At 44.5% G+C, this 13,556-nt stretch overlaps 4 protein-coding genes and 1 non-coding gene across 5 annotated transcripts; 2 read left to right on the top strand and 3 right to left on the bottom strand.

Moving 5' to 3' along the window:
• Positions 1–897: 897 nt before the first annotated feature.
• On the bottom strand, positions 898–986 carry F4812DRAFT_t121. The gene has a single exon. It is a non-coding gene; the product is annotated as a tRNA-Cys (tRNA).
• A 798-nt stretch (positions 987–1,784) lies between these two features.
• On the top strand, positions 1,785–3,423 carry F4812DRAFT_116845 (uncharacterized protein). The gene is made up of 4 exons (XM_047929415.1): positions 1,785–2,439; positions 2,490–2,662; positions 2,713–3,104; positions 3,156–3,423. The coding sequence occupies exons 1-4, from the start codon at positions 2,029–2,031 to the stop codon at positions 3,185–3,187; spliced, it is 1,008 nt and encodes a 335-aa protein (XP_047787611.1). The 5' UTR covers positions 1,785–2,028; the 3' UTR covers positions 3,188–3,423.
• A 369-nt stretch (positions 3,424–3,792) lies between these two features.
• F4812DRAFT_116853 (P-loop containing nucleoside triphosphate hydrolase protein) lies at positions 3,793–6,650 on the bottom strand. Its single transcript, XM_047929416.1, has 3 exons — positions 6,221–6,650; positions 4,554–6,166; positions 3,793–4,404 (listed from the first exon to the last, which is right to left on the bottom strand). The coding sequence occupies exons 1-3, from the start codon at positions 6,432–6,434 to the stop codon at positions 3,805–3,807; spliced, it is 2,427 nt and encodes an 808-aa protein (XP_047787610.1). The 5' UTR covers positions 6,435–6,650; the 3' UTR covers positions 3,793–3,804.
• Positions 6,651–7,247: 597 nt separating this feature from the next.
• F4812DRAFT_452278 (Zn-dependent exopeptidase) lies at positions 7,248–9,679 on the bottom strand (the record flags this gene model as incomplete). The annotated part of the gene is made up of 2 exons (XM_047936330.1): positions 7,248–9,299; positions 9,359–9,679. 2 exons carry the CDS (start codon positions 9,677–9,679, stop codon positions 7,248–7,250), a joined length of 2,373 nt encoding a protein of 790 aa, XP_047787609.1.
• Positions 9,680–10,750: 1,071 nt separating this feature from the next.
• On the top strand, positions 10,751–13,117 carry F4812DRAFT_116799 (MFS general substrate transporter). The gene is made up of 2 exons (XM_047929414.1): positions 10,751–11,546; positions 11,600–13,117. The coding sequence occupies exons 1-2, from the start codon at positions 11,219–11,221 to the stop codon at positions 12,964–12,966; spliced, it is 1,695 nt and encodes a 564-aa protein (XP_047787608.1). The 5' UTR covers positions 10,751–11,218; the 3' UTR covers positions 12,967–13,117.
• Positions 13,118–13,556: the final 439 nt, after the last annotated feature.

The raw sequence follows: 13,556 nt of genomic DNA, 5'->3' as shown, positions 1-13,556 counted from the left end.
CTATTTATTTATAAATAATAATTTATTAAAATTCTTAAAGTTATTTTATAATTCTTTTAAAGCACTTACCATAAATTAAATATAAACTTTAAATTTTTATTTAATATTATTTTCATTAATAAACTTTAATTTACAATAAATAATATATTAACTTAATCTTTTATAATATATTTTATATTTCTGAAAATAAATAATAATTTTTTACTAAATTTGTAAATTATAATTAATATTATATTTTTTTTAAAACTTACTTTATTTTAAATAATATTAATTATTAAAACTTTAAGGAAATTAATAACAAAATTTATAATAATAATATAAAATAATTACAGAAGTTTATAAATTAATTTAAATTAATTTAATATTTAATAGCAGTTAATATAATTTATATTATAATTTAAATAATAATAAAAATATTTTATTAATTTTAATAATAATTATTTAATATTAAAACTTTTTAAATTATAAATTATTTATTTTAAGCTAAAATAATATTTATTATTATATATTAAATAAAAAATCTTATTTATATAACTTTTTAAAATATATAAATAATACAATTTATTTTTATTTTTTATAAATTAATTTATTATTATCCTTATTTAAATTTACATTATAATTTAAATTAACTTTTTATTAATAATATATTTAATTAAAATCTTTTTCTTAAAATTATCCGAAATAAATATAACTGTTTTTACAATATAATTAAAAATATAAATATAAATTTAATTTTATTATATAATAAATATATATTAAAAACAAAGTTAAAATAAATTAAAAATCATTTTAAAAAAATGAATTATTTTATAATTTTATTTAAACTATATAATTATATTATATAATAATTTAAATAAAATAATTTTTAAAAAAACATTTTTTCAAGTGTAAAAAATAAGGACCGAACGCGGGTCGAACGCGTGACCTTAGGATAATTGTCATCATTTTAACTGCAATCCCACGCTCTACCGCTGAGCTACCGGTCCCCTGCTGTGCTAATTCTACTTCCAGACTGACCCTATATGCCTTTCACTCCCCCCCCTTACATCTTTTCCGGTTTTGTCATTGGTCCCTTTTATCATCATTTCTTGTTACCTTATGTACTATCTTACACCTTGTCTTCCAAAAATGCATTAGTAATGCACATAAAGCCCTCTTGCTTCCCAGACCTACCGCATGATACTCGCGTATTGTACAATACATGGCTATTTCGCCTAGCATCATGAATTTGTCTTCGATTTCAATACCGCCGCCCACATTAGCCTTATGCAGCTCCTGGCATGGAATGCTCTTATGGTTGGATTGGTCAGCCCTCCCAACATGACTTTCCATTCATCCATACTTTACCTGTTTGTTATCCCTTCTGCTTTCATATCGCTATTTCAATTTTCACTATTCCAAATACTTTCCTTACTTTCGATTGGGCCAGACTTTACAGATGTACTTCATGGGCTCCCCAGGCCTTATCTTGCTATTAAGTGTCTTATGCTCAACTCATATACATCCATGGTTTTACTACTTTTCTCATTCGTTGTATTATATTTGACCTTTCTAAGATGCGATGCGACGCGATGCGATGTAATACAATTTCAGCTTTGGCGCTAGCTATACTCTTTACTCGCCTGCGAACAGGGACTTTTGCCGCGATTTCAGAATCCGCTTGTTATATATTTGCCGGGTAGTGAAAGGGACCTTACTTGCCACTCATCTCATGTGTAAATTACATACCCTTGTCGCCGGCAAAATAATCATAGTACTGCGGATGGAACCTAGTTCCCCATGGGGACGATCTGTACCAGTCTATCCCCATTTCAAGCTCAGTTTTCAACTACCGTGACATGCTGTGTATATAGGAATATATTACCTCAACCCAGGTTGGGCGGGCAGTGAGATAAGTGGCTGGGCATGAAACCTCACGTCTCTGCAAGGGCAGAACCTTACTTATAAGAGCGAGCTGGACACCGGGCTGCGAGACTTGCACGGCCTATCTCTGCATGCCTCTACTGCTAAGATAAATACGTCGCCGAGATGAAGTCGTTATCCATTGCATTAGCGCTCGCTGCGCCAGTTCAGGCTGGTCTGCGATTTGGGTGCTCGTCATTGACCATCCAACGTATTGATCCTGTTGTTGAGCCGGGAAATAACCCTTCGGCCCATGTCCACCATATCGTAGGTGGGAACGCCTTCAACGCCACCATGACTGGCGATGTTGGAGCGAGAGCCACCTGCACCACCTGTGAGATGTCGGAGGACTTCTCCAACTACTGGACCGCAGTGCTGTACTTTAAACACCCGACCAACGGTAGCTACCACCGAGTCCCAGTGACTAACAACGCTGCTCTGGCACCCGGTACCAAGGGTGGCATGACTATCTACTATACCCAGCATGATTTCACCACCGACGACTTGAAGAATCAGCCTATTACTGCTTTCAAGCCAGTAAGTCTTCTATGCACTATAACAGGGCTTTGGATTTTAACACTCTATAGGGATTCCGTATGACAGTTGGCAGCCCGACAACAGAAACTTTGGACAAGGCCAAGGGCCACATTGGTCTGCGATACAACTGTTTGCAGACCACTCTTAATCGAGGTCCGGAGATGGTGGACTTCCCTACCAGGCCCTGCCCGGGTGGTATATTTACTGTTCACCACTTCCCAGCGTTAGTAGTCCACTGTTCTTCTACGGGTGTTTTATAATAACAATAGTCAGATGCTGGGATGGCAAGAACCTTGATAGCCCCGACCACCAATCCCACATGTATAACACCATTAAGTACGACGGCTTTACGAATGCCCCGCCATGTCCTGCATCTCACCCCGTCCGCATGCCTCAATTGACCTATGAGACGGTCTGGGACACGACCAAGTTCAACAGCATGTGGCCCTCAGGAGCCCCCAATCCGTTTGTATGGAGTTTCCACGGAACCAGCGGCTACGGCACTCACGCCGACTACATGTTCGGCTGGAAGGGCGACTCGTTGCAGCGTGCTATGAACAAGTCTGAATGCTTCTACGATGGCTGCGGTTCCATCACGAAGCAAGTCATGTCTACGGCTAACAAGTGTACCGTCCCTGATATGGTTGGTGAGGAAACTGATGGATGTGAGTTTCCAACTTTCCCAGTAATAATTCTCAGGCGCTAACTTATTACAGGGCTCGACCACCTTCCGGGTATGTCGATGTAAGAGGAGCATGTAAGTAAAGATGGTATAATGGAAATCGTAGCGGGGCCCCACGATTTGAAGTATAAGCTCGTTCGTTTCGTCGTATAAATGGGTAGTGTCATGATCTGCTTTGACTAAAGAGAACCCATTAGGTACCTACATTAGGTTAAGTAGTTATTTAGAAATTATCCTTTGTGTCCTTAGTACGTGAAGTACACGTAGACTCCATGGCCCTTATGAACCCCATTCCGCCAGCTAATCATTTGGCGAGATGGCGTGGACAGGTTTCTGCTATCAACGTGTACCTGCACTACCTGCACAACCTACAAGCGTAGAAAGGTAACCCATACTACTATCACCTACATCATTTAATGGGATTCTTCCTTTAAGTCATTCGTAGAGCTAATACACAATGAATGGGGGGGTTCTTTGGCTTTCAGCTTTTGAGCTATGAAAATCTGTAGGTCGTCTCATTTCCATATGGAATTTGCACCGACCCAAATACTGTGTAATAGGTACCAGAACCATAGCCAAACTTATAGCCCCATTTCGAATCATCACACATGCTTACAGATTAGCAACTGTGGGCAAGGAAGCCAAGACGCTGTCAGTTAGTTGACGCGGACGGCGGAGCCTTCTCAATTATCCTCGATTTCTTCTTCGTCATCCTTCTCGACGTCATCATTGGTCCTTTTCTTCTGCTGACTCAGGAAACTTTTAAAGCCACGGCTCATTTTAACTACAGCCCTTAGATGCTTATCGGTGACCGTAACTTTATCCCTGTCGTCTTCGACCGCTTCCGTCTCTGCAAGGGCGACGGCCGTCTGCAACGCGTTGCGGATTTCTCGGCCGTTCCAGCGTAGGCTCTTTACATCATGGCTCTCGTAGGCGTACTCGCGTGTCGCCACGCTAATATATACCTTGCCACCGCTGTCGCGTTCTAACCTCTCAAAGCTATTGAGCCAGATCTTCTCTCGGTCGGCATCTGTCAGCGACTTATAGTGTAAGGCCACGTGGATACATGACGTGAAGGCTGAATCAAACGTCTGCACTCGATTCGTTGTAAGAAATAGAATGCCTCGGTGGTATTCAAGCGCCCTAAGGAAGACTGAGACTAGCTTGTTGCGTGATATGTCAAGCATGTGTCGCGCTTCGAGGTACACGTCCGCTTCGTCGATCAATACAACGGCACCGTACCGTTCGCCCAGTTTCAGGAAATATTCGAGGCTTCTCTCAACCTAATCCATCACGCAAGGTTAGCAAGCAGCCTAGATATTGCGGATCATACCTCCTTAGCGGGTGTAAATAGAATCATTCGATAATGTCTTGGGTAACTTATGGGCTAGATGGCTTCTAATATGGGCCGAGGAAGCATCGGTACACTGACATTATAAGAATCAATATTAAGGTCACCACTTGTGAGTGAGAGAAGAGGACGACAGGTGAGCTCTGCAACACATTCGGCGGTGCAAGTTTTGCCTACGCCTGGAGGTCCGTGGAGGAGGAAGATTCGACCTTGACCCTTGTTCTTGACGAAGTCGTTTGGCCACGGACTGACCTGGCCATGGGTATTGGCAAACCTACCAATGAGTGACCGAACCGTAAGCTTTACCTCATCATCCAGTACGAGGTACTTGAAAGCTTCTTTGTCGAACTCTACGTATTGAAGATGCTTAACATTGAAATGACCCCAGCGTCGATCGCGAAGTATGAACCCGGAAACAATCTTACTCAACAGTACGTAGTAGAGGTCGACTTCCGGCGCCGAGTCTCTAGTTGGGTCAAGGTCCTGGAAGGCAACAAATAGGCTCAGCGTCTCCTTTAAATCTGCTTTGGTACAAGCACTACAGGTGCATCTTGGGGCAAAGTAGGGGAGTTGATCTTTGCGCGGCGGTGTGCGATTAGGCGGAGGAGAGCGTGCTCGTGACCGGATATTGTTTCTTTCAGGATGATCAAAAGAGTAATGCGAGAACCCAACACCATCGACAATGACACGGCCTTCTAAGTGGCCTGTAGCACCTGGATAATCCCGGTCAAAGTCCGACTTCTTTTCAACCAGAGGCCCGTTATAGAACATGTGATTTGGTCCCTTTGAAAGTTCCCAGGTTCTCTTTCCGAGTAGGACCTGCTTGGCCATAGCTTCTAGGGGAGTGACATCGCTATTTTCGCCCTGAAAGAAACGGTAAGGTATGACGGCAAGGTTTTTGATTATCTCCTCTCCATTGAAGGGATCAATATCAAATGAGTGCATGGTACGGCAGAATCTTCCAGAAATATACGAAATATTCCAGCAATTGATAATATATGGGGTTCTATTATCGTCGGCAGATGAACCATCGACAACACTAGAAATCATAAACGGAGTCCACTGATCATCGTATTTGGCATATATGATATCCCCAGGTTTCAATATCAGCCAGAGATTGTCGAAGGTGGCCGTGGGTATCTTGTTATCATGTCTCTTCTCTTCTTCACGGGTCTGGGCACCCAATGTTTCCTCAAGGAAGTTAAGAAGTACGTCGATGTGCTTTGCAGTTGTTAAGGCATATTCTTCATCATGGATATTTGGTTGGTTAGTCCTGTAGCGAGCAAGCGCTACCTGGTGACGGGCGAGAATGTGATACGGTGCGTTGATAGTAACAGTGTCTCCAAGAAGGGACGTATCGGGATAATACCCTAACATGGCTCTTAGAGCATTGATTAGATGGACTGAGTGGATGACCATGGACTTCTTTTCGACCTGGACTATATTCATCCCTGGGTTTTTATCATGTTCCTGTTTGCGAGTGTGGTGATGGGAATACTCATTGTTCACGCTGAAGTCGTAAACAGGATCCCACTGGTGACGACGTGGATAAGGAAGATGGCCGAGTTGCGATCTGTTCTTCTTCACAGAGATCGAGACGCGAGTTACGACCTCAAGAATAGGCTTTTCCCTCGAAAATCCTCCTTCTTCAACTTCATCTAGCTCGATATTGATAGGTTCTCGACTACGATGTACTGTCAAATTTATCAACTTGATTGGATCTTAGTTCTTACGACAAGATAACTCACAAGTCACAAGCTTCCCACCGAATCCCTTGTACTGAAGCACATAACAGATATCAGAAACCTCATCCTCGGCGACATCTGTGGCTGTGGTGCCATTGGCAGCTGACTTCGCAACGAGAGTCTTGAGTTTTTCAGTGTTCTTATCCTCGCCCAACCCAAGAGCCCTATGACAGGAGCCAATCTCTTCGAAACTAGCCATGGAACTGCTGTCATCCATAGTATGAATATTTGGAGAGGGGAGCTTTTTGAGGTGGAAAGATATAGGGTACAAAATGAAAGAGACTGGGACCTAAACGGGAAGAGGGCTAAATAATATATAATTTTCGACTCGCCATATAGTATAGCCTTGCTTCATTAGATATGTAGGCTGCGGGGACTCTACAACGTTACAAAGCAGTAATGCTTAGCAGGTATGCAGGCTGACCAAGTCAATCGTGGCAAATGCGTAATTGCCCAATAAGATGATGCGGTGGCGCCGTTATCTTGTAGGGAGCAAGCGGGAATTTTGGCCGGTAAGATCTAGGACATATCATGGATTAAGGGAATACGATTAGGTAGGTATATAGAACCTTAGTAAGAGGTATTCAATACGTGTAGAGGAAGAGAGTGTATGGACAGTCGAGAGTTGGCTCATGAATGAGCGTGCCATCTACCACTTTGACCAGCACATCACGTAGTAGGTATATGGGAACGTGAAAATAGGTACCTTAGTCGTGTCACCGCCTGAATAGATAAAACCCGCAGCCCCGGCGTTTTCCGAATAGTTCACTTTCTACTGAAGAGCTTCTTGCACATCGATGCTCTCAGGACGCCAATTATTGGTTATTCGATCTCGCTCATATACAACAGCCATGCAGTATAGCAAACCTTAGTTGTACAAGCATCTGCACACCCATCAAGCGCAGACATGCATTTGTGGCTCAACAACGTCCATTGACTTGCTACATGATATCTGATATAGTAGTCTATTTTATAAAAATCGGCTATAATCTAAACCTTAATAGAATCCAATTTTCCGTGTACCCTACAATCATTCGATTGTCTTGGTAGCGGTCTTGATACAATCGTCAATGATGTAAACCCACTTCATAGCGTTCACGTAATCTTCCTTGTCGATACTCTCGTCGAGTCCAGGAAATACAGCGCCTGCATAGCCGGTCCAAATTCCGGGAGCGAAAACTATATGTTTGAACCAAGGCCGACCGTCCAACCCAAGTTGGTATAGGAAGGCGCGCTCAACCTTCTTGTACTTGGTGTTGATTGACCGGATCTCATGCACCAGCTTGAGCTTGCTAATCCATTTCCACCAAGGGATGTGTCTGCTCACTTCTTTCGCTAGCCTTTCCGACTTGGTATCTAGTTTAATAGCTGATAGTTTAAATGCATCCACAGACTGGTATAAGCGACCCAGTGAGTTTTTCAGATTATCGGGGTCGCCTTTTACCCCAGTGCCAGCAGGACGGGCTCTAAACTCGAATACGTCTTTTTCGGTAGATAGCTTTGGCTGAGAGGTCGTCAGCTTTGTCTCGACCTTCTTGATATACTCTTTCAACTCGTCGGCATAGTTTGTTGCGTTAAGGGAGAGGAGCGGTACGTCGGCAAGTTTCGCGGTAATGAGACCAAGAACTTGCGCCATTGTCTTATGATATATAAAGCCAGGATCGCCAAACTCAGACATCCAATGGAAGCTATCATAATTGCTATGATAATGGTAGATCGGGGAATTGACAGTCTCCTCACCGAAGCCGATGTCAAGACTGGGTACTCCTGCAAAGTCCTGGAAGGCTGTAAAGTCGCTACCGCTCCCCATTGTACTTATGCGCCCGTCCCACAAATCACGTACAGTTTGGCCTTTGATGGTCTGATTTGGAGACTGTACCGAGGCGGTCACGTCATAAATTAACTTGTGTAGCAGAGGTGCGGCCGAAGCAGAGAAAATTGGACCGCGAACGCCAACGTCGACGTTGATGTAGGCAACATTGGCGGCTGTTAGCCAAGGCAAGTACTCCTCAACCCATTCAGTACTACCGACCAAACCGTATTCTTCACCATCCCAGCTGGCGAAGACTATAGTCCGCAGGGGCCTCCACCCCTTTTCTAAAGCCTTGCCAAAACTGCGAATAGCCTCATTTAGAACGGCGGATCCACTATTGGGATCACCTGCACCACCAGCTATCCATGCATCTCGATGATTGCCAACCACAATAACCTCGTTAGGAATAGTGCCGTTAATGATGCCGATTACATTCCATATCGGCGTTATAGTATAATCCTGTTCGTTGTACAGGTTGAGCATAATGTCATCCGGCGAGGGCCCAATATTATACTTGACTCCTTTATAAGCGAGACCGATATTCCTAGTCCAATATTGGCCGAAATCTTGAGCCCGAGGTCCAATTCCATTCAAGGATTTTAGTATTGGTAGCGCTTCCAAGTATGATATCGGCAAGGATGGGATGCTTGGGATGGCTTTATCAACCGGGGCTCGGGGTACGCCTGGTTTGGAAGGGTAGCCGGGCGTTGTTGGGTCCCCTGGCGCAACACTTAGGAATTGAACACTTCCACGTTGAACACTGCTAGGATTCCTCGCAGGACCGTCCGGATATGTGCCGTACCCATTCGCCTCTGTAGTTTCTCCATCGTCACCCGGATCAGTGAAGATAACAACTCCGATCATACCGAGCTCTTGAGCCCGCTTAACCTTCAAACCTCGGAAAATACCACCGTAACGAGCAACAGCAATTTTGCCCTCAAGGCTAACATTGGCTTTAATGAGATCTTCAAAGTCCCAGTACGTACCGTAGTTCACGTAAACAAACGAGCCGGTAACGTTCCCGCTCGCGGAATAGCCATGGAATGTTGGGACACTGTCCTCTAGCTGCGAGGTCGGGTCTTCTTCGAGCACATCTTCTTCCAGGGAAGCTTCGAAGGCGACCTTCCAAGTCCCGGCATCAGCGGCACCTGACTTGGTCTTCTCCAGAAGAGCGAGACGATGACCAACCGGGTAGTTTATGTACGTCTCATACGCTACAACATTGGAGTTAATTCCCCATTCGTTCCATCTGTCGCGCGTCCATTCCGCCTGTTATTATGCTCGATGTTAAGGATTTCGGTCTCGATTATAAGTTGAAAGTGTCTTACCTGTGACAAGTTCTTACCAGCCAGATGTGGGCCGGAGGTGTAATACCTACTCCACTCCGTGGCTTTCGATGAACTTGGAGTTTCTAAAAGGATGGTTTTGAGGTCTTCATAGCTGAGGTGGTTCTTATGGTGACCGGGCCATCCGTGGTAAGTGTTATGCTGAGGTGCGAAAACAACGGTGGCGAGAAATGTGATGAAAAGAGCAATGAGCGATGAGCCTAAAGCGACAGTACAGAACCGGCGAATGGTTTGATGAGGATACCTTCGTCGTACCGGGCCGACGGTAACGGTAGTAATTAATGGTGTGTACTCATTTGCCATCTTTTCATCGTGGCCGACATTAGATTGGGCCAAGTGCATGATGAAGCTGAGATAAGGTTGAGTTGGGAGCGGTGACAAATGAAGGCGACGAAAGCTACTTGTGGGAACGTTAAGGCTGTGTTGCCACTCCGAGTGGACCTCACGTAATGAACCCCGGAAATGTTGCAATCGGATTCGGCGTTGGGTTACATATGTTCCGGCCTTATCTAGGTACCTACCTACGTGGGGCCGCCGACGAGACTTATCGATCTTACCTAGGTCTTAAGTCTTAGCGGGTACTGGATACCTGTTACGTTCAAGCCTTACATCCCTCGTAAGCAAGTACAGCTAAAACACCCTTGTTGCAGCGCAAATCATTTCCTTGACCCTGTCTTGCATGATCAGGAGGCTTGATGTTGGCGTGTGACCTTTTTTTCTTTTTTTCTTCTTTTAATATCGACTTCCTTCAATTGCTCAAACTTATAAAAACTGGTATGGATCATGTTCTCTGGCATCCGACACCGGGCAATTTTGCTTATATGAACCGATCTTGGGCGTTCTCTACTATGTACAAAATCTGGTGGGGCTATGCAGCGGATGGTGACCTGGTTTCCGATTTGTAGCTGTGTGTTCTCTACGGCTAGCTGAAAGTGGGCCTTTTCCGAAGACTACATTGTCTTGGAGTAACAAGCGCCGATATACCCATGGCCTAGACATGTTCGGTACGAGATGTAGATGTTGGAGGTATCGTCGGGGCAGCATTCCTTGACTCTCTCTCTCTTCTCTCTCCTTTTCTTTTCTTCTTCTTCATAACCGTATTATTCCCTGCTACCTACTTCGGGTTAGATGGTTTATCGTTTCCATCTTGGTTGGCACTCGTGTGCAACTATTCCCCGTTCTTTACTCCAGTGTTAGAACTTAGACGTACGTGGATGTGGCCGCTGTTGTATCTAAATTTCGACTCTCCACCTTGTCATACTCTGGACGAGATTCATCTACCTTAATATAATTTTGGGAAGTGGCTGTTTGAGTTCCCTTGGACTACCAGTCCTCGTCTTTCAATCTCTCTCTCTCCTTTCCCATCTTCCGATACGCAACGACCGAAAATGACCAATACAGACCATAGCCCAAAATTACCAGTCAAACAACTGACTATATTGGGTGAGCTCGGAATTTCTTTTGTTTACTTCTATTATAACGTTCCCCTTGAATAAGTCCATATCACGTCATGTTCTCTTACAGCCGGCAATACCATAACTCTATGCCAGAGAAACCTAGCTCCCGGACGAATGTGTCTTGTTTAGGATATTGTATCATTCATACCTATTGCCTTAGTCAATAGACCATGTACTAGATGACCTGCCCTTATGCTAGGGGTTGCTTTGGCTCACGCATCTTGCCTGGCTACCCTGTGACATGTTGAAGCATACTATCATCTACTCCGTATGAAACCATAGTACAGCCAGATAGCGATGGAAGTGGAAATAGGTGATGAGGAGCTCATAATCAGTCGATAATGTCGCGCACTGCTAGAAACCGTACGCTCTCCTATCGAATTCCATGCTAATTCCGCTTTCAGCCATCGCACGGTTCGCCGAACCGATTGCGTACACGTCCGTCTTCCCCTACCTACCCGAGATGATATCCAGTTTCGGCGTCGAAAGGAACGAGATCGCGAAATGGGCTGGCATTACTATCTCGGCCTTTTCCCTTTCGCAGAGTATAACGGCTGTAGCCTGGGGCAGAGCCTCAGACCGGCTGGGGAGGAGGCCTGCTATTCTGACTGGATTACTTTTCACGATGATTGGCTTTATAGCATGGGGCATGTCAACGAGCTTGCCAATGGCGATCACTGTCCGTATTATGATGGGGGCCGGTAACGGAAATGGTTTGTGACTGTCACCGGGCTAAATCAGGAACTTTTCATGCTAATTCATGTAGTTGGGATTATTCGGACCATGGTTGCAGAGATGGTTACCGAGAAGGAGCTCCGACCGAGAGCATTCTCAATCATGCCGTTAGTCTGGAGCATTGGTTCAGTTTTTGGCCCAGCTTTCGGCGGCCTCTTTGCGAAGCCCGCTGAACAATGGCCTGGCCTTTTTGGCGACATCGCTTTTTTCAGGAAATATCCATTCGCTTTCCCGAACTTGATCGGTTCCATTTTCTTCCTAATATCTCTCACCACGGGGTTTCTGTTTCTCGAAGAGACTATTCATAGAAAACGGAATTCCCGGGATTGGGGCTTAATCCTTGGTGAGCGCGTCGTAAACGTATTCAGAAATCACCTCCACCGACAAGCACAACGCCTTAGGCGACAGTCTGTACGAGCGATCGAGGCATCGGCACCGCTGTTAGACGCAGACACATCCTCGAAGGTAGCTAATATTACTACCGTAGAGTCAAGGGTCAAAAAGCCTAAAATTCTACCTCTTCTTTCCGTGTTCACTCGCCAGAGCGTTATTATTCTTACGGCCTATACGATCTTGGCTCTCCACTCCGTTTCGTTCGACCAAGTTTTACCCGTGTTCCTCAACTATCCATCACAAAAACATACACCGGATAATACCTCATGGCCATTTGTATTTAGTGGCGGGTTTGGATTAAATCACGCTCACATTGGTACTATCTTCGCTGGTGAAGGTATTATATCTGGTTTGGTACAGTTTCTGGTCTTTCCACCTTTGTGTACCCACTTCGGCGTCATGAATTGCTATAAGGCCAGCGTTCTTTTATTTCCGATTGTTTACTTCCTTACACCATTTACAGTGCTAGTCGAAGGTACGATATTGCGTTACACTGCATTATGCACCCTCCTAGTTCTTAAGACGTTCGCTGTCATTATCGGGTTCCCCTGCGCTATCCTTCTATTCACCAATAGCGCCAAGAGTTTAAGTATACTAGGAACTCTCAATGGCTTCGCGACAACATTCAGTGCCCTTGGGCGAGCTACCGGCCCTGCCATGACAGGTGCGGTTTTCACATATGGTGTTAAGCGGGGCATAATCGGGTTGCCATGGTGGCTCATAGCCTTCATCGCAATTCTGGGTGCCATACCCGCCTGGTCGATTGTGGAAGGTGACGGACCGAGCGACATTGGTTCTTCATCCGATAGCGAGGACGAAGGTGGTTTGGAGGGTGATGGCGAGCTCACCACCGACGATGAGGAGTTTAGAGCTAGCCAGGCTAGCATTATCGTCATGCCAGAACAACTGCAGCCAATAGAGGATGCCCCATTAATACACTGCATCAATAACTCGCAAGCTGCCAATCATTATGGGACGCTGGAAACCAGAGACAATGTTTCTTAGGTTGCTTCAAGGAATGGAACTGCGGCTTAGTTTGGTATACGATGGTCCTTCTTGATGATTAATACACCTAAGAACGGGAATAAATATGCTAGATGGTGTATAAAGTAAGGCACTTTATTTGATGGCCGTATAAACAAGACTATAAGGTACCTAATGTACCTAGGTAGTAACGGCAACATCGTGATTACTGCCGTTATTGGTGGTGGGAGGCGTTAAGGATTCGAAAACGGACTCGGGGTTCATCGGAGCCAAAAGAGTATTTATCATTGACGACAATGGTTAAGATACATAGGTAGCATTATATGATATCCTTCGCGTTTTGCTTGAACAGCAATCCTCATTTATTGGTTCATACATGGAAATCAATTCGTTGCATCATGTATCAGATAATAGCCAAGCTGTTTGTATTCACCCGACTGTACCACCGTTCCGTGTTTTACTCCCAAGGAAAAAAAAAGGACATAAATTCCCCCCACCAAGTCGCCGCAGCTTAACCTGACATGACCTGCCCTCTTAGCCATAAAACGCCTATGGAGATGAAGCTACCGTGCATCATCATGCAACATAAAGCTATCAAGTGGTATCATTTG

Source organism: Daldinia caldariorum, assembly GCF_022478825.1.
Source record: "Daldinia caldariorum strain CBS 122874 unplaced genomic scaffold F4812scaffold_15, whole genome shotgun sequence".
Lineage (NCBI taxonomy): Eukaryota > Fungi > Ascomycota > Sordariomycetes > Xylariales > Hypoxylaceae > Daldinia > Daldinia caldariorum.
The sequence above is the reverse complement of the archived record's forward strand: the minus strand, read 5'-3'. Positions and strand labels throughout refer to the sequence as shown.